This window comes from Mercenaria mercenaria, chromosome 4, assembly GCF_021730395.1.
Source record: "Mercenaria mercenaria strain notata chromosome 4, MADL_Memer_1, whole genome shotgun sequence".
Classification (NCBI taxonomy): Eukaryota; Metazoa; Mollusca; class Bivalvia; order Venerida; family Veneridae; genus Mercenaria; species Mercenaria mercenaria.
Window position 1 is genome coordinate 56,714,170 of NC_069364.1, and position 24,938 is coordinate 56,739,107.

Below are 24,938 nucleotides of genomic sequence, written 5' to 3' on the forward strand. Positions count from 1 at the left end.
CAGGAAATTTTCAGTTGTCACCCCTTTGATAAACAAGTGGTGCTGACCAAATTGAATTATGGATCACCAGTGAGACATGATAACGATTGTTGTATGACGTCGGTTTCTTTAAGAATTCAGTTTGATCTTTATTACATCATTCCATTGAATGTTTTAGAATATACAAGGTCTTTCTGTGGTTCAGTTGATTGAACCACTAGGACCTCTGAACAGTGGTGAATCAAGTAACAATCCACGTGAAGGCCCTGATTATTTAATTATCTTACTAGTAATAAAATAGTTAAAAAAATATATCATAAATTCCAATCAATCTACGAATTAAAACAAGTGGAAACAAGAGCTCTTTGAACACGAAATGCACCCCTTGATGCATTCAGCAACTGCACAGGGAACAGAACTCTCTAGTTATTTTACTTATCTTGGTCAATGTGACCTTAACCTTTGATCTACTGACCACAAAATCAATAAGAGTCATCTGCTGGTCATGATCAAGCTCCTTATAAAGTTTCGTGATCCTAGACCTAAGCGTTCTCAAGTTCTCGTCCGGAAACCGTTATATTGTTCCGGGTCACTGTGACCTTGAACTTTAACCTATTGATCTCAAAATCAATAGTGGTCATTGGCTGGTCACTTTGATGATCCTAGGCTTGAGTGTTCTTGTGTTATCATCCGAAAAGTGATTAGTCTACGGACCGACCGACCGACCGGCAGACAGACCGACATCAGTAAAACAATATATCTCTCCTTCTTAGAAGGGGAGAGGGGATCTATCCTTCTTAGAAGGGGTTGTGGATAATAAATGAACATATTCATCAATCTATTCATTTTCTTCAGTTATTGAATTTACTCTAACAGCTTATATTTTACATTTAAACTAAAACAATAATGTCATTTCAATTATAATTTATTCGTTACCAAATCGTGGTTTAAATGTTACAAGAAACAATTCAATTCTTGCCTTATCGTCAACTACGTATCCTTTTTCAGGATCTATAAACTCCTCCCACTTAAGTTTGTCACCGTATCCCCAGGAACAATTCTTTGTGGTAAATAGAGTCTCAGACGTATAACACAAAAAATCAGCACCTTTGTTATTCAATACCTTAAAAGACGCAATAGCATTCATTTCCATATTTGGGAAACCTGGGTCAAAACATGCCCAAAATCCGAGATGTTCGTCCCCCGTGATACCGGGAATGCACTCTCTTGTGACTTTACACCGCCAATTAAGTCCCCTAAATTTCTTTGGGTCACTTAACTGACCGGCCGTTGTTAAACAGCTGACAGTGAACTCCAATTTTATAATGCCTTCACTTCGATTTTCACATTCCCTGTCAGAAAGCTTTTGTCTCAGAGTTTCTCTCTCTTTGTTGGCTTCCTGAATCTGTCTTCTCAAGTCAGATATGTCATCCTCTTTCAATTCTATAATATGATCTTTAAACTCGATAGCATCTTCGATACTCGTTATTCTTTCCTGTAATCTCCTGTTAACTTTAGTTAACAATTTATTTTTACTTTTATCAGGCAATGGGTATGATTTTTCGGCGGAATCCACTTGTTTTTGAGGAATTTTAGAAAGAATATCAATACATGTTTTCTCAACGGTCGGTATATTGTATAAGCTACTGAACTGCAGTATTTGACAAAGAATTTTAACATTCTTAGATCTTCGAGACGATGTTCTTTTCTCTACTTCGTGTAAAAGACATTGTTCGCATTCATATTTTATAGTGTCTACCTGATATTCTTCCGCTAATGGCAGGACAAGAAATACAGTTCCCATGGTTACAGGATTTCTTGAACCAGGATATAGAAGTTTTACAAATTCAAGCATATCTTTATATTTCTTTCCCTTGAGTTCTATTTCTTCCAAGTGTTTCTCTTTAAAATCTGATTCAAACATGCTAGCAAAGACGGGTGAAGCTATCGTCAACACTGTTTTGGAAACATACATTTTCTTTCCTTCAATTATAAATACATGGTCTTCGGTTTTCGATTTTTTATTAAACCGTGTTTCATCAAACTTCACATGTTTTGCCGGTGTTTGCGTCGGGGCTGCAATAAAAATAATTGTTCTTAAACTGTTATAGCGTTTACTGAAAACAAGAGGGCCATGAAGGCCCTGTATCGCTCACCTGACCTATTGACCTAAAGATCATCGAGAATAACATTCTGACCAAGTTTCATTAAGATATAGCCATAAATGTGGTCTCTAAAGTGTAAACTAGCCTTTCCTTTGATTTGACCCGGTGACCTAGTTTTTGACCCCACATGACCCAGATTCAAACTTGACCTAAAGATCAACAAGATTAACATTCTGACTAAGTTTCATGAACATATAGTCATAAATGTGTCCTCTAGAGTGTTAACAAGCTTTTCCTTTGATCTAACCTAGTGACCTAGTTTTTGATCCCACCTGACCCAGATTTAAATTTGTTCTATAGATCATCAAGATCAATATTCTGACCAAGTTTCATTAACATATGATCATAAATGTGGCCTCTAGAGTGTTAACTAACTTTTTATTTGATTTAACCTGGTGACCTAGATTTTGATTCTATATGACACAGATTCAAACTGGATCTTGAAACCATCAAGATTAACATTCTGACCAAGATTCATGAAAATACAATCATAAATGTGGCCTCTACATTGTTAGAAAGCTTTTACTTTGATTTGACCTGGTGACCTAGTTTTTGACCCCAGATAACGCAATATCAAACTCGACCAAGATTTTATTAAGGGTAAGATTCTGACCAAGATTCATTAAGATTGGGCCAAATTTGTGACCTCTAGAGTGTTAACAAGCTTTTCCTTTGATTTGACCTGGTGACCTAGTTTTTTGACTCCAGATAACCCAATATCAAACTCGTCCAATATTTTATTGAGGGGAAGATTCTGATCAAGTTTCATTAAGATTAGGCAAAAATTGTGACCTCTAGAGTGTTAACAAGTTTTTCCTTTGATCTGATCTAGTGACCTAGTTTTTGAATCCACCTGACCCAGATTTAAACTTGACCTATAGATCATCAAGATCAACATTCTGAACAAGTTTCATTAAGATAAAATCATAAATGTGGCCTCTACAGTTTAACTAGTTTTTCCTTTGCTTGACTGTGACCTAGTTTTTGAACCCAGATGACCCAATATCAAACCTTCCTAAGACTTATACAAGATAAACATTCTGACTAGTTCATTAAGACTGCTAAAATTGTGACCCCTAAGCGTTTAACAAGCTTTTCTTTTGATTTGACCTGGTGACCTAGGTTTTGACTCCAGATGACCCAGTATCAAAGTCGTGCAAGATTTAATTTAGCGAAAGATTTTGACAAAGTTTCATTAAGATTGAGCTAATATTGTGACCTCTAGAGTGTTAACAAGCTCTTCCTTTGATCTGATCTAGTGACCTAGTTTTTAAACCCACCTGATCCAAATTTAAACTTGACCTATAGATCATCAAGATCAATATTGTGACCAAGTTTCATTAAGATATGGTCATAAATGTGGCCTCTACATTGTTAACTAGCTTTTCCTTTGATTTGACCTGGTGACCTAGTTTTTGACCCAAGATGATCCAATATCAAACTCTTCCAAGATTTTATTTAGGGAAACATTCTGTCTAAGTTTCATTAAGATTGAGCCAAAATTGAGACCTCTAGAGTGTTAACAAGCTTTTCCTTTGATTTGACCTGGTGAATTAGTTTTTGACCTCAGATGATCCAATATCAAATTCCTCCAAGATTTTATTGAGGGGAACATTCTGATCAAGTTTCATTTAGATTGGGCTGAAATTGTGACTTCTAGAGTATTAACAATCTTTTCCTTTGATTTGACCTGGTGACCTAGTTTTTGAGTCCAGATGACCCAGTATCAAACACGTCCAAGATTTTATTGAGAGAAAGATTCTGACCAAGTTTCATTAAGATTTTCCCAAAATTTTGACCTCTAGAATGTTAACAAGGTTTTTCTTTGATTTAACCTGGTGACCTACTTTTTGACCTCAGATGACCCAATATCAAACTCGTCCAAGATTTTATAAAGGGTAACATTCTGACAAAGTTTCATAAGGATCGGGCTAAAATTGTGACCTCTAGAGTGTTAACAAGCTTTTCCTTTGATTTGACCTGGTGACACAGTTTTTGACCCCAGATGACCCAATATCGAACTCTTCCAAGATTTTATTGAGGGTAACATTCTGACCAAGTTTCAGTAAGATTGGGTCACAAATGTGGCTTCTAGAGTGTTAACAAGGCAACTGTTGACGCACGACGCACACCGCACGCCGACGAACGCCGGACAATAACCAGTCACAATAGCTCACCTTGAGCACTTCGTGCTCTGGTGAGCTAAAAATCTATTTCCGTATTTATACATGGCGTCATTGAAAAGTTACCACTTAATATATACCTCTTTACTTGTTTATACAATATCTACGTCACTTTTTCATGGCATGTGCGCGGTCAATTACTCATAGACCCTGTCTGATCATGTCTCCTAACCCATTTCATGACTGTCAGGTGAGAACAGCACATACGACGTGTAATTTCACGACATGAAAGTTAGGCGTCAACCATGTCAATGGCCTTATGGCGTTGATCGTGCCTTAAACGTGGCATTCTTAGCAAGGATATTCTGGATTTTTTAACGTATTCCTTTTAGTCTGTCGACTAATTTTCAAGTACGATGAATGATTTGCGATAGAATTTTCGTACATGTCGACATTGCTGGAAAAAGTCATTTTGCACGTGCAGCCCGTGCCTCAAATGGAGTTAATCGAATTTGACAAATCTTTATACCAGTGACGTCTCAATTGCCTCAAAAATGTAGTCGTGTAATGCTTTTAACACAGTCCAGTGTGATTTTTAAAATACAAGAGCCATTAGATTGGTAACTTACAGTGCCCCTAAAGTCCCATGTAACGCACTTTTTTTCCACTTAGGTAATGTGAGACTTTTTTTATTTCGTTTAAACGAAATCAAATCGTTTTAACGAAATAACTATTTCGTTTAAACGAAATAGCTAATTCGTTTAAACGAAATAACTAATTCGTTTAAACGAAATGGTTTCGTTTAAACGAAATAGTTATTTCATTTAAACGAAATCATATTTCGTTTTAACGAAATAACTAATTCGTTTAAACGAAATGATTTCGTTTAAACGAAATAACATTTCGTAAAAACGAAATCATTTCGTTTAAACGAATTAGTTATTTCGTTTAAACGAATTTCGTTTAAACGAAATAACTAATTCGTTATAACGAAATGATTTCGTTTAAACGAAATGAAAAAAGTCTCACATTACCTAAGTGGAAAAAAGTGCGTAACATGTCACTTTAGGGGCACCGTAGTAACTTTTCAGTGACGCTGAGTATATATTCGTCAAATAAACATTACCCGAATAACACATAAAATACAATCATTCTATGTTTAAAACACAAGCACAACTGTTTTTGATGTTTTGGCAATCTGATACAAATTTTTGCTTAACTTCGTGCATTCTTTAGTTTACTTCTGCTTTGCACATGCTAATCATATGAAAAGTTGACAAGTTAGCATACAAACATCGATTTTAAGTAACATTGAAATAATGATTAAAATGAACCAGTACCTTTTCGTTTTCGACCCATGTTTTACACAGGTATCACCGAGCGATAGTTAACCGAGTGTCGAATAAATTTGATATAATCGATGTGAAACCGAAATTAGTAATTCCTAGAATAAAGCAGGAAGTGACGTGTATCCTGCTGAGCGATATCCTTGTTCATATTCACACGTAAAATAACCATGGCTTATGATTGTTCTATTCTATTAGAAGATCGTTACAATGAATTATTTTTACAATACTAAAAAAATAATCCAGAGAATGAAATTTTAATTATTTCTGAACAAAGTTTAGAATAAAGCAAATTGATAAGTTCTGATAAGTTTTATTTTTCAAAATTCCATAAGGCCAAATGGCCCATGAGGACAAACAAAACATAATACATGACAGGACAGTGCACGTGTTTAACAAATGCATACAATGATTATGATATAGTTTATCGGAGAAGGTATACAATAAATTGCATATCCTTTACAAACATATCAAACATTTAAGAACACATGCTAATACAAAAATAATAATTTCATTAAAGTAATATAAAACTGTGCTTAACAGAATGTATGTATCACTTTTTGAATATTAAACATGTTACAGAATTTTGTCATTTTATAAAAGAAATAGTTAAACAAGGTCGTTTATCAGTTTTACACGTCATGCGCTATTTTCATTTCTTTTGTACAATTTCTATTGTTTTGGAAAATATCGATAAAAAGATTATGTTAAAAAACCCCGAATCAGTTAACCCTATTTTGTATTTAAATTTAAATGCAATTAAAACTAGAACACATATTTTGTTGTCTGGAGAAAAACGAAACCTAAGTACATTTATATAACAGTACTTGTTTGATTGTTTGTTTGACTGTATTTTTAGCGTTTTAAAGATTATTTCAACCAGTAAACCTAACCAATTTTGCGGTTTCTACACCAGTACTGGCTTGGTTTCCGGAAATACCTAACAATGGGGCGTCTGTGGTCGAGTGGTTAAGATCTCTTACCTAGAAACACTTGTCGTGCAATCTGTAAATCTGTATTGTGACGACATACGTTTTATAGTGTTAAACAATACAAACTAAAATATATTGCAGACAAGTTTTCTATACCCCCATTCTAAACGATCAAATATCTTTTCACCTTAGATAGATGTAAAAATCAATTAATGTCTGGTCACTATGTTTTGGTGATTCTGAAAAATATAGGCAATTACCAGTAAAATAATTATGAGGGGCCATTTTAGTCCTTATCATATCCCGTTTTAACCGCCTCGGTAGCCTAGTTGTAGAGCGTCCGCTTCGAGTGCGGGAGGTCGTGTGGGTTCGGTCCCCGCCGAGTCATACCAAAGACGTAAAAAATGGTACTAGCAGCTTCCTCGCTTGGCGTTCAGCATTAAGGGGATAGTGCAAGGACTGGTCAGCCCGGTGTCAGTATAATGTGACTGGGTGGGGTATCATGCCACGTGTCTACGGCGTGATATTCCAGTGAGGCAGCACTATAAAGTTGGGCACTGTGCTCACTGCTACAAGTAGACACCGTCGTTTATATGACTGAAACATTGTTGAAAAAGACGTTAAACCCGAACACACACACACCGTCCTTTATTAATTCTCCTAACACAGCGAAATATTATTAGTAACACACATTTACTCGATATGGTAAATACCTCTAAACGATTTAGATTAACTCTAATTAGTACAATGTTTTTATCCGTAAAGCTGATACTTATTAGTGTATTCCTTGTTACTACAGTTGTTTATCGAATATTTGTAACAGGGCATAATAATATCAATATTTTGTGAATTACCTTGTGTTACGAATTACTTATGAACTTAAGCTAGAGAGTGACAGTCATTTTACATCAAAATTATCTGTACATGTACTTAAAAATTGTTTAATCCAAGTTTCCAAAAGCAGAACATTTTTATACGTTTCAGATACGTTTTGTATGTTTACTGTTCCTCAGGAAAAATAGTGTTTCTATGTATGTAAACCCACATTGTTAAAACTTTTCGCCTGATTGTCATGTTGTTACAATGTTGTAACCTGACTTGAAATAAAAGTATTTGTTGTTGCTGTTGACGTTGTTGTTAAAACGTGAAGGACAACATACAGCGCTCCTTTGGATGCAAAATATTTTGCTCTATTTTCTGAGCTAAGCAGGTAAGTTTACATAGCAAAATGAACACTTTAAACTAATGTCGCATGTAATGAAACTACAAAAAAAAAAGTGTTCCAACACTATATTTATTCGTCAATGCACCTCTGTATTCATACAATGATCTCCATTTTTGTTGTTTATTAACAGGAAAATCATAAAAAGTGTGTACAAAATGTGCACGAGCGCAGTTGGTATTCAAATACTAACCTACTAGTCAGGCTAATATTTGATTACCAACCTGCGCCCGTGACTTTTCCAGGTCGATATGCTCAGTAATACCCTGTCATAAAAAAGGTGCTATACGGTAATTGTGCGTACATAAGGGGAGGCAAAGATACAATTTAAATGAATAATCAGTTAGACGCATCGACGAAGTATAGACCAGGCACACCTTATGCATATTCAGAGTTACTCCGTTGTGATAATAGTTAATGTTTATGCTGAGAAAGTGTAGATGACTTACATTTTAATATGCATAGTTTTACGTCATTGTGCGAAGTAATGTAACTGAGATATATGTTTTACTGAAGTATATTTTCACATAGAAATTCATTTTTTTATGAAATCGTTTTCATCGTTGTTGGACATAATGTATAATGAAAATACACACAGCATGTCTTGCGCTGTGATAGAACGTCTGAGTTAGCCCGGAAAAACGTTGATAATACCTGTTCATACCTGATATCTATTTATTAAAGATACCACTTGATATGCGCTAATTCGTGTTAATTGGCAGTAAGAATTTGTCAGACAATTTGCACATAAAAGGTTAGATATTGTCAGACTGAGTTCCGTCTGAGTCAGTAATTTTAACAAATGAACTTAATCAGTAAGATGAAATATCTCAAAAGTATTAAATCCATTCTTCCATTGTATACCACAGATCGAGAATATAACCATTAACATTGTCATAATAGAAGTATAATACAGATCGTTGTTGAACCATTGAAAAAAAAGTGTTTAAACGAACTTGATATTGTTATATTGTTTGAAATGTAAGGTGTCTTGTTGGGCAAACTCACGGGAAAACCTGTTATAATTAATTTTTTTAGATATAATGTTCAAACGGGTTTAAAATTATTCATAGTCAAATCAATTTGTATTTTGATACGGGAAAGAGCGACAGGATATAGAATAGACTTTGATAATTGCAACAATAGACAAGGAAGTGAGTGGGCACAAAGCACAATATTTATTTTCATAAATAAGCTGATCGATTGGATTGGTTCATTTTCCCTAATTATGATGAAGACAGCCTTTCATAAAATGATGGAACACGTAATCTAATGTGTAAAGACAAGACGCAAATTGGGAATTAATAAAAAAAACGATTCTTGAACAGACGTAACATTAATCAACCGTATTTCATTTTATATACAAAAGCAACAGCATCATGTCGGATCATTGTTTGATACTCTGCTATTTTATGCTACTTCTTATGATAAGTCTCTCTACGACAAGTGGGTCGCCGGCGGGCACCAAGAAACCAAAGAAATATGTCGTGAATCTTGATATAGCACCAGAAAAAAGATGGAATCAAGTCGCGATGGATCACGCGGAAGTCATCAAGGATGTTCACACCATTGTAACGTAAGATATTTTCTTAATCCACAACGATATTCGAGCTGTTGAAATTGGAATGCCAGTATCTTTATCTTTACTTGTTATACAGATCTACTGAAGATTGTCCGGTAAATTGCTATGTGAGCGTCGTCAAAATTTCCACATGGAATAATCAACATAAAAAAAGCATGACCTTTTGTTTCCGCACTAAAATAAAGTATTCATTTGTTGAAATGAAGTATTCATTTGCTGAAATGACTGACGTTCCGACGTGCATTACGAAACATCTATTTATCATTTGTCGATGTCATGATAAATTAGCACATCCCTATTCAATATACATACTTTGACTGACGAAATTTGATATTGGGAGTTTTTCTTGAATATGTACATTCATAAGGTTAAAATTAAAATCACTTCAAAAAATATCTACAGCAATAAAATTTTACAAGTAAGCACGGGGGTCTCTTAAGAAAGGGAAACACTTTGTGTGCTTATATAAAACAGAAAACAGACAGACAGTCTGACAGACCTGTAAGTGAGACAAACATAGATTCGTTTTTACAATTTCTATAAATGATACCATGCTATGATTATAATTATATAAATGGACAACACGCCACTTAAACATTTCCGTCCTTGAAATAAATGCATTGTGTTAAACATATTAACTTCCCTGTTACGTGGCACTGAGTAGTTCAAGTAGATTTTGAATATCTTAATATGCAGTGGTACTTTTATCAAATGCATTGCGTCAATTTTTAAATGATTAATACATATTGATATGAAATATTGACTAGAGGTTACTTTTGAAACAAGAGGACTCTAATAGCCATACGTCACTTAACTGATCTTGAACATTTAACATTTTATACGGACTACATGTCTTGACATTATATTACATTGAATACATGGCTTAGCACAACATTGCATTGAACACATGTCTTCACACTACATTATAGTAAAATCATGTCTTGACTCATTATCAAGAAAATGTAATATTGTGTTAGGTATGGAAAACATTCGTCGTAATATGTAAAAACGACAATAGAAGTTTCAGTTCTGCGACCTTGACCTTGTGATCTCAATAAACTAGGCAAGGTACTTTGTCTTTTTATAGATACTAATTAAATGCAGCTCAAATTGAAGTCAATGCAATAACTATATAACATTTGGAACAATGTTTCAGCTGCAGACATGATTGATTGTATTGTAGTAATTCCCCGGATCTAACATAAACAAAATCATTTTCCCTTTAAAATAATTTCTTTAATGAAATGTATAGGCTACATGTATATTCAATGTAGTAGCTTGTCTTCCGCCGCATGTTACCAGAGTCAATCTGAAAGTCTAAATTTTGAAGAGATAATGTCAAATCGGAAATATCAAAATAGAATTACATCGAGACGATTTTCCTTCTTTTACCACCAAAAAGATGGTTCATAACAAAACATCAAAAGCTTTCCTTTTCCTGAAGACCCAACAGTGAAGCAAAACCATTGCCGATGCAAGGTTGTTCCTGACCAAGTTTGGGGAACATCTATAATTATGAGATTTGTGATAAAAAGTCGTTTTTTTCTATTTTTACTTTTGCGGCCTTTTAAAATTGAGAAAGCTACGTACAAGAATGCTTTGGAAGTGATGTGAATGTAATGAGAAAATTGAAACATTAAAAGTTTTTAAGCTCTTGGCGCCATGTAAATTTACATAAAAATCCTACGGAGATAAGGTTTTGCTATTTTAGCTCCGGTAGTTGTTGATAGCACTTAAGCAATATCAGTTGAAAAAACTTCAGAGAGGTCATTTAAGAGATACTACAGACCACGTTTTCATAGAAGGTATTGAACTGTTGCAACAAAACACATGTTTTAGTCTTGAAACTGAAAAGTTTCGACCTTAACCATAATGACTGAAATGCATTCTGCATATCATCTAAATATGGAAAATATTTATTCTATCAAAATAACTAATTTACTTCAAAATGGGTATGAAAATACAGACTGTTAATTTGACCTACATGTATGACTTTGACCTTAAACCGGCTTGAATGAAATTTGCATAGTGCACATTTCTCCCCATGCATTTGTGCAAAGTTATTTTAAAAATCTTTCAGGAATTAAAATATATATAACAGACTCGATTGTATATACAAATCTGCGGATGTCTCTAAATTATATTCTTGTACTTATAACATGCAAAATGTTGAGTTCTACTCAAACCGAGACGGTAGCTTGCATTTCCACTACCGTCCATAAACAAACTCAATCAAACAGAGCCTGCAGCATTTCTGTTTATGCCGTGTTGGGCGACCTGTGATTTACTACTTCTTTTTTAAAATTTTATCGAGGAAAGGGCATACTGATGTACGAACGACAGTACCTAAAACAGCATGTCTCCCATCAATAATGAGCAGTCATAATAAGATTTTTTATTCTAACACGACCGGTAGCATTTGCTATATAAACATATATAGCGAAAATCGCGTATGTATGAATCTACGATAAAATATAGCTGTTCCATTACTACGATTGTAACATGACTGTGAGACCGTTGTATGCCGACTAAACAGCTGAATACTCGACTTTTTCAGTGCTCACCAGTAGTAATAAAAAGTAAATCAAATTTTCTGAAACAAACAATTTCTAACTGATGAATTTATTTGTTTTTTTTTGTAGCCAGTCTACACAGTACTTTAATATTAGTGAGTGTGCGTTCGGGTTTAACGTCTTTTTCAGCAATTTTATATATAAATCATATAAACGACGATGTCTACATGTAGCAGTGAGCACAATGCCCAACTTTTATAGTGCTGCCTTACTGTAATATCACGCCGTAAACACGTGGCATGATACCCCACCCAGTCACATTATACTGACCAGTCCTAGCACTATCCTCTAATGCTGAGCGCCAAGCGAGGAAGCTACTAGTACCATTTTTTACGTCTTTAGTATGCCGCGGCCGGGGATCGAACCCACGACCTCCCGCACTCAAAGCGGTCGCTCTACCACTAGGCTACCGAGGCGGTGCATCTGTATCTGTCAAGTAGATCTACGTCAAATGTCAACTAAATTCTACTTTGACTGTAAATAAATTATAATTCATGCTCCAATCTTCCACACTCAAATGTGTTTAATTGTTTATATGCCGCAATGTTACGGTGTGTATATTGCAGTGTCACCATAGGTGAAGTGTACTGTTTTTAGAAACTGCATAAATAAACTTTGAATAAAATATTTACTTTTCACAGCAGTATCTACTGAATACTTCAATTACAAGAGATCACAGAGTGATCTTGGCGCCCACCATTAAGCCGTTTTTGAATGTTCCAAATTTCAAGACTAGCTCAAGGTCAAAATCAAGGTCAAATTTCATTTTGGTACACAACACAGTGCATGTGGTCCAAATTTGAAAGCTGTGGCTTGAGAAATGTGAAAGTAGGTCACTGGATCAATTTCAAGGTTAAAGTTCATTTTGGTAGATAGAACTATGCGTGTGCTTCAAATTTGGAGACTGTAGCTTGAGAAATGTGAAACTAGGTACTAGGTAAAAATCAATGTCAAATTTCAATTCAGAACACAAAAATATGTATGTGGTCTAAATTTGAAGTCGGTAGCTTCAGAAATGTGAAAGTAGGTCACTAGGTCAACCTCAAGATCAAATTTCATTTCGGTACACAGAGCTTTGTATGTCGTCCAAGTTTGAAGGCTGTAGCTTGAGAAATCTGAAAGTAGGTCACTAGGTCAAAATCAAGGCCAAATTGCATTTCGGAATACAAAACTATGCTTGTGGTCCAAATCTGAAGCCTGTACTTTCAAAAATGTGAAAGTAGGTCACTAGGTCAATGTCAAGGTTAAAGTTTGTTTCGGTACACAAACCTATGCACGTTGTCCATATTTGAAAGCTGTAGCTGCAGAAATGTGAAAGTATGTCACTAGGTCAAGATCAAGGTCAACTCATGTCAAGGTTCATCCTGCCACTCAAAACTATACATGTGGTCCAAATTTGAATGATGTAGGTTATGGATATGAAGGTTCTAAGTTTTTCCCTATATAAGTCTATATAAACTATGTGACCTGGGGCGGTGCCATATTTGACTCCAGGGATATAATTTGAGCAATCTTGGTAGAGGACTACTAGATGATGCTACATACCAAATATCAAAGCCTTAGGCCCTGTGGTTTTGGACAAGAAGAATTTCAAAGTTTTTCCCTACATAAATATATGTAAATTATAAAAATAAATAAAGTTCCATAACATGCTTAAAATTGTTGAACCAGTCTGATTTTCAGAGGGACACAACTAGGGTACCAATACATCATTCTGACAAAGTTTGGTCAAAATCCCCCAGTAGTTTCTGAGGAGGTGCGATAACGAGAAATTGTTAACGGACAGACTGACCACGGACGCAGAGTGATTTGAATAGCCCACCATCATCAGATGGTGGGCTAAAAATACTCTACTGCATGAATATCGGAAAATCGCTTTCCAATCGTAGGGAGGTTTTTATAACAGCGTATGGCATGGAGCTAAAATGTAGTGCTGTAAAATGCGAAGGATTTGCGTGGTTAGAATCGAAATAATAAATATGTTCCAATAATTTTATCAGTTGATAAAATATAGGCAGTCGTTCGGATGCAAATCATAAAATATAGGCACATATTTATTATTTCTTAAATCAATTATATTTCAAAATACCCAGAAAGTATTTTGTATGTTTCAGGTCCGTAATACCAGACGTCTTGTTTCCTTATATAGAACGTATAGCTGCATACATCGACTACTACCTACAAAATCCCTATGCTGGCGAAATGAGAGGTATGTAAGTAGTAAGAAATGCATTGAGTTAATCCTGAAACAGATGTACACACGTAAGAGAAGTTAAAGTAAAATTCATATTAAAACACTTTATATGCTGAAGCGATTTAAAATGCCTGGTCACATATCGAAAATTTTCATTGAAATATATTTATGCCTGTTCACGATAATTTCTGATTTATGACGTTTTTTTATCATCTGTTCACGTAGACCACTGACTGAAATACTGTGTCACAAATCAAACGTTTCAAAATTACATCAACTTCTTCTACGTTGGCTTTTCTTGAGTAAATGGCAAAACTCAACTATTTAATTAGACATTCTTGTCCGTCGTTTCTATGATTTAACAATGTTCCGACGATATCCGTTACCTGTGATTGTTCATCTGAATGAAATGTACTAGTATCTGATTTGGAGCTTCACAGATAGTAGTTTTGCTATTTGTACTCCAAAATTACTATCTTGATATGCATACTTGGTAAATCTACACATTGGAAAAATACTTCACAAACAAAGTCTCTGTCTCATGTGAAAATTTGTCACGTATTTAATCATCTTGTATGATGTCGGTTAAACATTTATCGATGACTTAAAAGGATTTAATAATGTAATACAGAATCCGCTAGTATGTTTTATACATTTGGAAACCTTAATGATAACCTTGACCTTAACTCTTCAGGATTTGCTACTGCACTAAATATAAGTGTTGGCGATGTTGTCATGATGAACCTTGTCTATGACGTCTCGGCGTAAGTAGAATTCTGAAATGTCTGGGTTATTAGCAGTTATTAGCAGTTAACACAATTATACTTACAGACAGAAATCAGATGAGCATGTCATATTATCTTTCTAACAAATATGGGAACTATAAAGTTTATCTAAGAAAACAATATAACTATTTTCTCATATGAAGCAGGTCTGCTGTAACATGTTCATACACGCGATTTCTTTCAAATTCAGATTCTGTACAAGTATTATATCTCAGGACGCTAGTGGCCAAATCTGGCACTCGAGAAACTTTGACTACAATTTCACAGATATTCTAAGGAACATAACGATTGCCGTTGATTTCCAGTCAGGCGGTGAGGTGAGACAAAGACACATATTATATAAATATTGCATTCCTGAGAGGGTGATATGAAAAATGTTCACCGCGAGATATATGAATATTGACCGAGGCGCCAGCCGATGTCTATATTCATATTGCGAGGGGTGAACATTTTTCATATCACCCTCTCAGGAATGCAATATTTATTTTATTATACCGAAAGCTTATAAGGGTGAAAGCATTAATGGAAAATCAACATAATGATTTATTTAACATTAAAAAGTAATTACTAACCAAATAATGAAGACAGAATTAAAGAGTGTTTACTTGTAAGGACTCATAATTTGTGGCGACTTTGCTGTAATAAGACTTTTTTTATATATTTAGTCGGGACGTTTACATATCGCTGACCCCTATATTTATTCTAATATTTCAACATTGCGTCAATCAGTAGCATTCGAAAAACGGCGTTAACTTTCTTTTTCTAAATGAAACATAAGTGTGAGCACTCATTTTCTTAGATCATTTCCAAACTAATTGTTGTAGTTTCAATTCAATATTTGATGGAAAATTGTTTTCGAAATATTTTGCAAGTAGCATAAGAAAAGAAAATAATCAATCCGAAAGTATCAATCTCTCAACGGGTGATATGAAACATAATATCACATGCGCAGAAAAATAAAATAACGCTGTTGCGCATGTGATATGAAATTATGGATCATATCACCTGCGCAAAAATTGAAAATAACAATTTTGCGCATGTGATATAAAATCACTGGGGAATATGATATATCATTTAAGTTTAACAAACGGGAAATTTGCATTGGACATTTATGTGAGGTATAATAATAAGAAATATTAAAGTTATAGTTCGCTTTACTGCTATGCGTTCATGAAAATATTGGTTGTTTCACTTTACAGTGACGGATACATATCGTATTTGTGACGGGTGCATATCGTATTGCATATCGTATTTATGACGGATACATATCGTATTTGTGACGGATGTATATCGTATTTGTGACGGATACATATCGTATTTGTATCGTATTTGTGACGGATACATATCGTATTTGTGACGGATGAATATCATATTTTTGACGGATACATATCGTATTTGTGACGGATACATATCGTATTTGTGACGGATGCGTATTTATGGCGGATACATATCGTATTTGTGACGGATGCATATCGTATTTGTGACGGATACATATCTTATTTGTGACGGATGCATATCGTATTTGTGACGGGTGCATATCGTATTGCATATCGTATTTATGACGGATACATATCGTATTTGTGACGGATGCGTTCATGAAAATATTGGTTGTTTCACTTTACAGTGACGGACACATATCGTATTTGCGACGGATACATATCGTATTTGTGACGGGTGCATATCGTATTTATGACAGATACATATCGTATTTGTGACGGATACATATCGTATTTGTGACGGATGCATATCGTATTTGTGACGGGTGCATATCGTATTGCATATCATATTTATGACGGATACATATCGTATTTGTGACGGATTCATATTGGTTGTTTCACTTTACAGTGACGGACACATATCATATTTGTGACGGGTGCATATCGTATTGCATATCGTATTTATGACGGATACATATCATATTTGTGACGGATACATATCGTACTTGTAACGGATATAGATCGTACTTGTGACGGATGCGTATTTGTGACGGATGCATATCGTATATGTGACGGATACATATCGTATTTATGACGGATTCATATCGTATTTGTGACGGATGCATATCTTATTAGTGACTGATGCATATTGTGACGGATGCATATCGTATTTGTGACGGATACATATCATATTTGTGACGGATACATATCGTATTTGTGAAAAGTAACACATTTTATGTTTATTTCGTGCTTGTAGCTGAAAATAAGACCGATATTTCGTGAGAAAATACGGAGCTATTTAGTGTTCCAACTTACGTTTTGTGCGTCATTCAGAATATAGTTAATTAACCATCGAAATCAAATTTACGCCGTCTCGTTTTTGAAAACAACTACAAAGCAAAAATTATTGAGAGAACTTTTCTATAAAAGAGTTTTATCGGTCAGTTATCAATAAGTGTTTCTGACCGTAATGTATTTGCAATTACAACAAAGCATATTGTAAAATTACCACAAAGTATATTTGTAACGGAGATTGAATTCATGGAATTTTCGATATAGAAAGACGTGGAACAGTGGGTCGTAGAGAAAACGGTTATCTATTTTCTGAGTCAAGTGACGCTAAGGCATGTATAAATATTAAACACAACATAACGTTTGCAAGGTGAGGATGGGTTTTCCAGATTGCAACTGGACTTCGGAAAAAAACTTCCTTATCAGCAAATTTAGTTATGTTTATCATTACATAGATTACTAAACACAAGGTTAGTCACTGTTTTTCTTCTTTGAAAGTTATCATGACGAACTGGCTAAACATCAATGACTGAATGAAAATATATAAAGGCAGACCAATGGAAAGTTTCCATTCCGGCAAAATTTGTCAGCAAAGAAATAGTTTGGCAGTGAAATATGACATTATTTGTCACTTAATACATCTGTATATTGTAGGCATTTCATCAGACAGTATGCAATGAATTATGTCTTTGTTACTATCAGGAAAACGATAATAATCAGACAGACAGTATGCAATGAATTATGACTTTGTTACTATCAGGAAAACGATAATAATCAGACAGTATGCAATGAATTATGACTTTGTTACTATCAGGATAACGATAATAATCAGACAGTATGCAATGAATTATGACTTTGTTACTATCAGGATAACGATAATAACAGTATTATATTGACTTCCATGTATATTAAACATATAACAGAAAAATGCTGATGGAAACGTTAACTTCTCATTCTCATTTATAAATACTAACACAAACATTTTATGAATGTATATGTATTTAAAAACGAAAAACAGAAATGAGATATTTTTACTAAACATATTATGTTAACATATGCAGACTGAATACAGTATTATAACTTTTGCTGGGTATGTGGGTGCTCCAACAGGACAACGACCAAATGTATTTACCGTTACAGTAGATGAAAGAGGTAACATACTTCTCAGTTTAAAATGCTATTTCGCCAGTTACACGAGACTTCCATACATATTCGTTTCTGGAGTCTACTCGCACTTTGAACTTGTTTTACGAATTGGTTTGAACCATACATGTTAAGAAATATAATAATACGATTCAAGTCTTTGGTATAACTTTTAAAACACAATTTTCAAGGTAAAATACTAGTATTTAATAATCATATATGATATTCTTTTTATTCAAATTTCCTTTCTCAAGGATTCTAGTTCCTTTTTCAAGGATTTCACACGTTCTGTTTACTGTAATAGAAAAATACGTATACTTTCAGATAAGGGCTCTATCATATGGAACCTCGTCATTGGAATTCTTGACAAACAAGTATCCCCAGTGTCCTTCCTTGTTAGAGACGTGAGTATAACATCATTTTATCGTTAAACTTCGGCCCCTGATATAATTATCATATATACTATAAAAGACAGAAATGTAACCGCTTACAATATTTTAACAGTCCTGTTGGAATAATCCTTTTTACAAACTAAGTTTAAATGTAGGTTTGGCCTAATTTACATAAGCGCAATGGTATGCATAATTGAGAATTCCGATAGGTAGAACAGATAGAATTCAAAACGAATGTACTTGGATCCAGAGCAATAGCCGTGATTTCGACCATTCCGACAAAATACGTTAAAGTTTAGGAGTATATCATTAAAACTAAGAAATATTTGATAAACGAACACCATATTTACCAACAATTTACCTGACCATTACATGTTCTGTCGTACTGTCCCGTACGATGGATACTTAAAATAGTATGAAAAAGCAGTCCCTCTTTCATTTGTAAAGACAAGAATAAACAATCACTGAAAAGTACGTTCAACCTAGTTATGTGAAATTTCAGCACTGGGACATTAATGCAAATGCATCAAAACGAACATATGTAACAGTTCTTTGAAAATGTTAAATTTTAGAGGCGCTGAACTGTCCGAAAATGTTGGCCCATTAAACAGCCCTTTTCAAGAATTCAATTTATATATCGGTATACTGACAATGGTTTTGTATTGCAATATACATGTTTTATATGCTGTTCTATTTTCATTTAAAACAACATTTTCTTCCACTGATTTAGTGTTGTTTGATTTTTCCCCCAAATAAAATGTAAGGCCAAACGTTAAACAATACAAAAGCCAAACAGTGCTAAGGAAGCCAACGTCTGATCTTGTCGTGTAATGACAGACAGGTATTTGAACACTAATTTTCCACTTTGGGTGGCCACAAAGTTTTAAATTAAAATGACATTCTTGGTGTATTTTTGTACATTTTGATAGGAAAAATGGAAGAGAAATCTCTCTTAGAAGATACATGACACATGTTTTTCTCTTCTTTTTATGTCAGTTTTAGGATAATTATTTAAAAAGTGGTATATATTATACACTGGAAAGTGTCAGTCTAGTTATGTGTCGCAGGTCTGTGAAAATGGTCAATGTTATATATAATATACAGAATACTATTTATGTCTGTGTGACTTAAATAACGTCATTGTATCGTCGAGGTTTTGTAAATAATTGTGTTTAGTTTTTTCGTCTTCATGCGTTTTATTTACTTTCATTGGGAGTGGAAAGCCACATATCGCCCAACACCGACAGAAGTATAAGTATTATGGCGACTATCCAGCTGTTTATGATGAAGTAAGATCCCGGGCGCTCTTTGTGAACTGTTTCACACACTGGCCTTCCATAAGCCAACTGGCTGTTATAAATGAAAATAATTCTGCATCACAAGCGAGATTTCGAATCCAGCGAGTGGATCAAAGTAAACAGCTTTAAGAACTCGGTCACCGAGTCTCCATGTAGTTTTCTTGTGTAAATATACTTGACGACTTGCCCAAGAACAAGTTTGAACAAGATATAGTAGAACTGAACAGTGAATGAGCTGTATTAAACAAATTTCAGGCCCTTGCTTATGACAGGAACTTCTCGGCTGCAATGGACCGTCTGTCTTACACCACTACTGCAGCCAATGCTTATTTCATAATGGGCGGGGCAAAACAAGGAGAAGGTGCAGTCATAACAAAGGGACGATTTGCACCCGATGATGTTTGGAAACTGGATCCAGCAAGTGGAAGGTCTCGATTTGTTTTTTTACTTTACAAATCATAAGAGTTCAGATACCTGCTTTATACAATACATGTATAATTATTCGTACAAAATAAATATTATTTGTTTGTTGATTTCACTGCATTTATGGCTAAGATTTCAAAGGCAAAGGCATCTTGTTCATAACATAGCTAAAGAATTACGAGGTATTTTTTTTTCATAATTCAAATCGATTTGTTAAACTAGTCGAAGATATGAAATCAATACATATTTATTCTAGGTGGTTTCTTGTGGAAACCAATTATGACCATTGGACCACACCACCACCAAGAGATAATAGGAGGTAGGTAATCCGCGTTTACATTTTTGCTTGCAGTTTTTTTGTTTATATGGTTCAGATGGTTATTTATGAATAATACATATCAAAGTTCAAATACAAATGATAATATTTACAGAAATTACAGTTTAAATTTAACTTTTTCCTTTTATTTTACCCTATTGAATGATTTACTTATATCTAACGAACAGACTCAAACAAAACCGAGACCGATGGATCTTCTCGTATGTGTTATCAAATATAACAGTAACAGTCATAAGTGCTGTTTGGTGTTCATGTAATGTCGTCCCATAGTTGGATCCAGTGTTGTTATATATTCTGTTCATTTGGAATCGTAAGAGCCATCCAATGTTTCTGAATAACCGAGTATGGTTGTTCCGCAGTTTACTTACCTCTCATGAAGACACTGAGTCTGCCATATTGTTTAGCTTGGTAGCCTAAATGACCATCTTAAATATTCTATAAACAACATCATCTACCAATTTTAAGGCATATTTTCCTCGTCATGATTAGCAGTCAGTACTTAATTTTCAAAACCGATTCCATGTAAATACATCAGATCAATATGTGATTTAGCTTGTTAATTAAAGTATGGATATTTACACGCATTTTTATGTAAAGTCATGGATAAGACTTATCAAAAAATGAATAATGTAAACAAATACGAATTCTTGACAGGCGCATTCATTCATATGTGACTGACAAAAAATAACAGACAAACAAAAATAACAGATGTGGTGGCATTCTAAAATAAAAAAGGTTGTTACAACACAGAATAATAAAAAAAGAGACAAACAGTTAAAGACAAAATTAAATAGATACGGTCTGTCCTGTATAGTATTTTTAGAGTAAGGATAAGGACAGTTTTTGTATTTCAATATTTTTACTATCACCAAATATTATACTATTTGTTTCAGAGACAGAGCAATCAAAGCGATGACAACGTTAGGACAGAAAAATATATCAGTGAGGAATCTGTTTGATGTAATGTCAACCCCAAAAGTATTAAACTCGTGAGTACTGTGTTTAACATGTTATGTTTTGTTTGTTTGTTGTATTTTAAAAAAACCATGTGATTACCATTTTATTAGCCACAGTGAGCCAGGTCCGACGTTGCATATCACCTATGTATCTAAGAAAATAATGGATGTTTTTGTTACCAGTACCTATCGCACATAAATATTTACTTATATAGGACAAAAAGTAATTATAGTATTTTAAAGGCTAAGTTTCAAATTTACAGCGTTGACGAATATGGGCCCAGTGCCGTTACGTCAGTGTCTCATATTGTATCGCTTTGTTGATAATTTGTTTTTATTTGTTCAATTCAGGCGTACAGCATACACCGTTGTAATGTCCGCTGTAAAACCGTCATTGATGCAGACCTGGATAAGACTATAGATATGTTAAATGGAATTAAGAGACTAGAAACACCATTTATAAATAGATAATGAGATATTGACTTTGACTCCTTTGTCATGTGTATGTACCATTGCTTTCTGTCATGAAGTAAATTTCGGATGAAATATGTTTTCTTTTTTATCATTTATGCCAATTTGTTTACTTACGTTAATAATATATTTTAACTTTAAATTGAAAGCTGTATATTTACTACAGGATTTATTAAAATTCCAGTTTTAGAGTGATCAATTAAAATGACCCTTTTCAGCATAGCAGAATATCGCCCTTGTTTAAAACGTAAAATGACGATAACTTACATCAATCATAAGATACAACGGCATTTAATTGGTCTACAGACGCCAGGTTTATGACACTTAATTCGTTTGATGACATCACATACTGACATGATATATGTCATATAATGTAAGTACTTCCTATCGGGATAGTGATCTTGTTTTGTCTTTAGCTCTTGCCCTTTCCAACATGAAATGAAAATGTGTGAAATTAATGCTTGGAACACATCTCGGGAATGGAAATGCGCAAACGCAAAACAAACAAGCAAATATGTCATTAGTAGCTATATTTATACATTTAAATTTCTGGCTACTCTGGCTACTCTGGCTGCTCTGGTTAATTTCACGCACATAAAATTTACGAGTTTTGGAAATCTCATCAATTTGTATATTTTAAAGCTTACCTTGAAAGACGATTTGGTAAATATAGTAACACCAAAAACGTGATCAACAAATATGTCCGGACTTGACAGTTCAATGAAACAACGTTTTTCATTGGTTTCTATTCTGGACGATCATGTTACTGCTACGCTGGAAATACTTATACAGTGGTCCTTGAAAGTTACATATAAAAAACAATGAGCATTCTTATCATTTCTGTCTATTCTTTCCTTTCTTTTGCCCAATTCTTTTTAGCCCAATGTACAAGACCAAAAGTTACACGAGACCTGCCTCCATCATTGAGGACCATCTGTCTGCATGACTGCAAGTATTTTCTGAAAATGCTATTTCACCTAGACCCTGATACATCTCCAGCCACAACAGGTGTGTTCTTCCAACAGGTTCCGGTTCACCGTGACACCTGGAAATACAACCCTGTGCTTTCCCGCAACTGGCAGAAACAGCAGCATATAGTTTTCATCCAGTGGCTGCTGTGCTGACATAACTTTTCATCCACATGATAAACTCTTTCTGGATTTTCAGTGTGGTGGTATTTAGTTAAGATATGTTTAATAAGATGTGTATAATATTTATTGAAACTATCCTTTGATGTTATATTGGTTCAATGTGGTTCCAAGCCGTTAGAGCAATCAATTTTAGTTCTGGCTAATGTGATTTAAAGTGAACAATAAAATCTTTAATAAGATCCATTTGAAGCATAGAATGCTATCCAAATAAAGAAATAGCCGATTTGGTTTTACTGATTTTTCCTTAAGAGGTAATGAAATGTGCAACACCTCTCACGCCCTTTAGCACCGACCTAAGCGGAATCTATTAGATAGGTATTGAATTGCTTCATGATCCCTAAAGATCAAACGAAAGTGTATATCCTTTCTCTTTGTGTCAAAGACTGGCAGCATATTCCGTGCCTCGTTAACGACTTGTCTTCTGAAGGTTAATCGGAATAATTTTAATACGAAGTTACGATGGTTTCTTAAGTAAATTCAATCTTATAAGGTCACATGTCTGTGAAATTTATTGTGTCATACTGTTTGAAAATCACTTTGTGTGAAATTTTACGTGTAGAAATGAAGGTTCACGAAATTGATTATTAGATGCTTACTTTAGCCATAGGTAACTAATGATGTGAACTTCAGGTGATCCACAAATAAAGTTTTTTTCTTTTGACATTACTCTGACTGTATACCTTAATTCATCGCGCGAAAATTTAATTTACCACCTAATTTGACCAGTGTGAAGATTCAGGTACCATTCAGAGCTTCTCATTGAACTTTTATTCTCTTTCACTTTCATATAAACAGCTGTCATTGCGGTTTTGTATTTGTGTTTTGTACCTTGAAGACAAAGTTCATATATTATATAACATGTTCACCCATGAAAATCAAAATATAAACATTGTCCGTCAAATAATAACTGTCACGTGACCATGAGCAGCCAAAATATAGAAATATACACTTTCTAGTAACCCCTTTCACAAGTACAGGACGATATCCGTTCAATGGAAAGTGTTTTTCTAGTCCAGCACTTTTAAGAGGATACCTCTTATATTACTCATAATCTATCGCATACTGACGTAAAAGAATTCTGCCAAGATCATCACCTTTATGTATAAAAATATAAACTGTACGCAATAGGTCTAGAATTATCTTGTTACCAAACATTTAGTTCAAAATATTCCTATTAAGTATAATAAGCAGAACGTATAAAATGTTCGTTTTCAAAGGTTTCAAGTACACTTTTAGATACACAGAGATGGAAATCTAAAACAAAGATATTAGCATTCTTCGATAAATAATACACCTCTTTCAGGCAGTTTTGATGTAACAAGTTTGCACGCTATGGAAAATGTTTATACCAGACACTGGAAAACTATAAAAAATCTCTAAGTCACAGCAACACGGAACTGTTAGAATCGTCATCCAAGGGTTTCGTGGCTGAAAAGGTGGCATATTTACATAAGTCTGTGGTCTTAGAACAAAAAAGGTACTTTTTTCACTAACAAACGCGCATGTATCACTTCCGTTGATGATAGGCGGAGCTAAATATGCTTCATGTAAATCTACCAGTTATATATTATAAAACTTCATACGTCACTGACTCGTACATTATTGGCAAAAAAGAGTATCTACTTAAGAGTATCTACG

At 34.3% G+C, this 24,938-nt stretch overlaps 2 protein-coding genes and 1 non-coding gene across 3 annotated transcripts; 1 reads left to right on the forward strand and 2 right to left on the reverse strand.

Moving 5' to 3' along the window:
- Positions 1-804: 804 nt before the first annotated feature.
- Positions 805-5,959, reverse strand: LOC123551805 (uncharacterized). Its single transcript, XM_045341005.2, has 2 exons — positions 5,608-5,959; positions 805-2,055 (listed from the first exon to the last, which is right to left on the reverse strand). The coding sequence occupies exons 1-2, from the start codon at positions 5,624-5,626 to the stop codon at positions 905-907; spliced, it is 1,170 nt and encodes a 389-aa protein (XP_045196940.2). The 5' UTR covers positions 5,627-5,959; the 3' UTR covers positions 805-904.
- A 2,798-nt stretch (positions 5,960-8,757) lies between these two features.
- LOC123551809 (N-acylethanolamine-hydrolyzing acid amidase-like) lies at positions 8,758-22,222 on the forward strand. The gene is made up of 10 exons (XM_045341010.2): positions 8,758-9,343; positions 14,037-14,131; positions 14,811-14,880; positions 15,092-15,218; positions 18,191-18,281; positions 18,597-18,676; positions 20,218-20,390; positions 20,642-20,704; positions 21,616-21,711; positions 22,030-22,222. Exons 1-10 carry the CDS (start codon positions 9,147-9,149, stop codon positions 22,097-22,099), a joined length of 1,062 nt encoding a protein of 353 aa, XP_045196945.2. The 5' UTR covers positions 8,758-9,146; the 3' UTR covers positions 22,100-22,222.
- On the reverse strand, positions 12,267-12,338 carry Trnas-uga (transfer RNA serine (anticodon UGA)). Its single transcript has one exon. It is a non-coding gene; the product is annotated as a tRNA-Ser (tRNA).
- Positions 22,223-24,938: the final 2,716 nt, after the last annotated feature.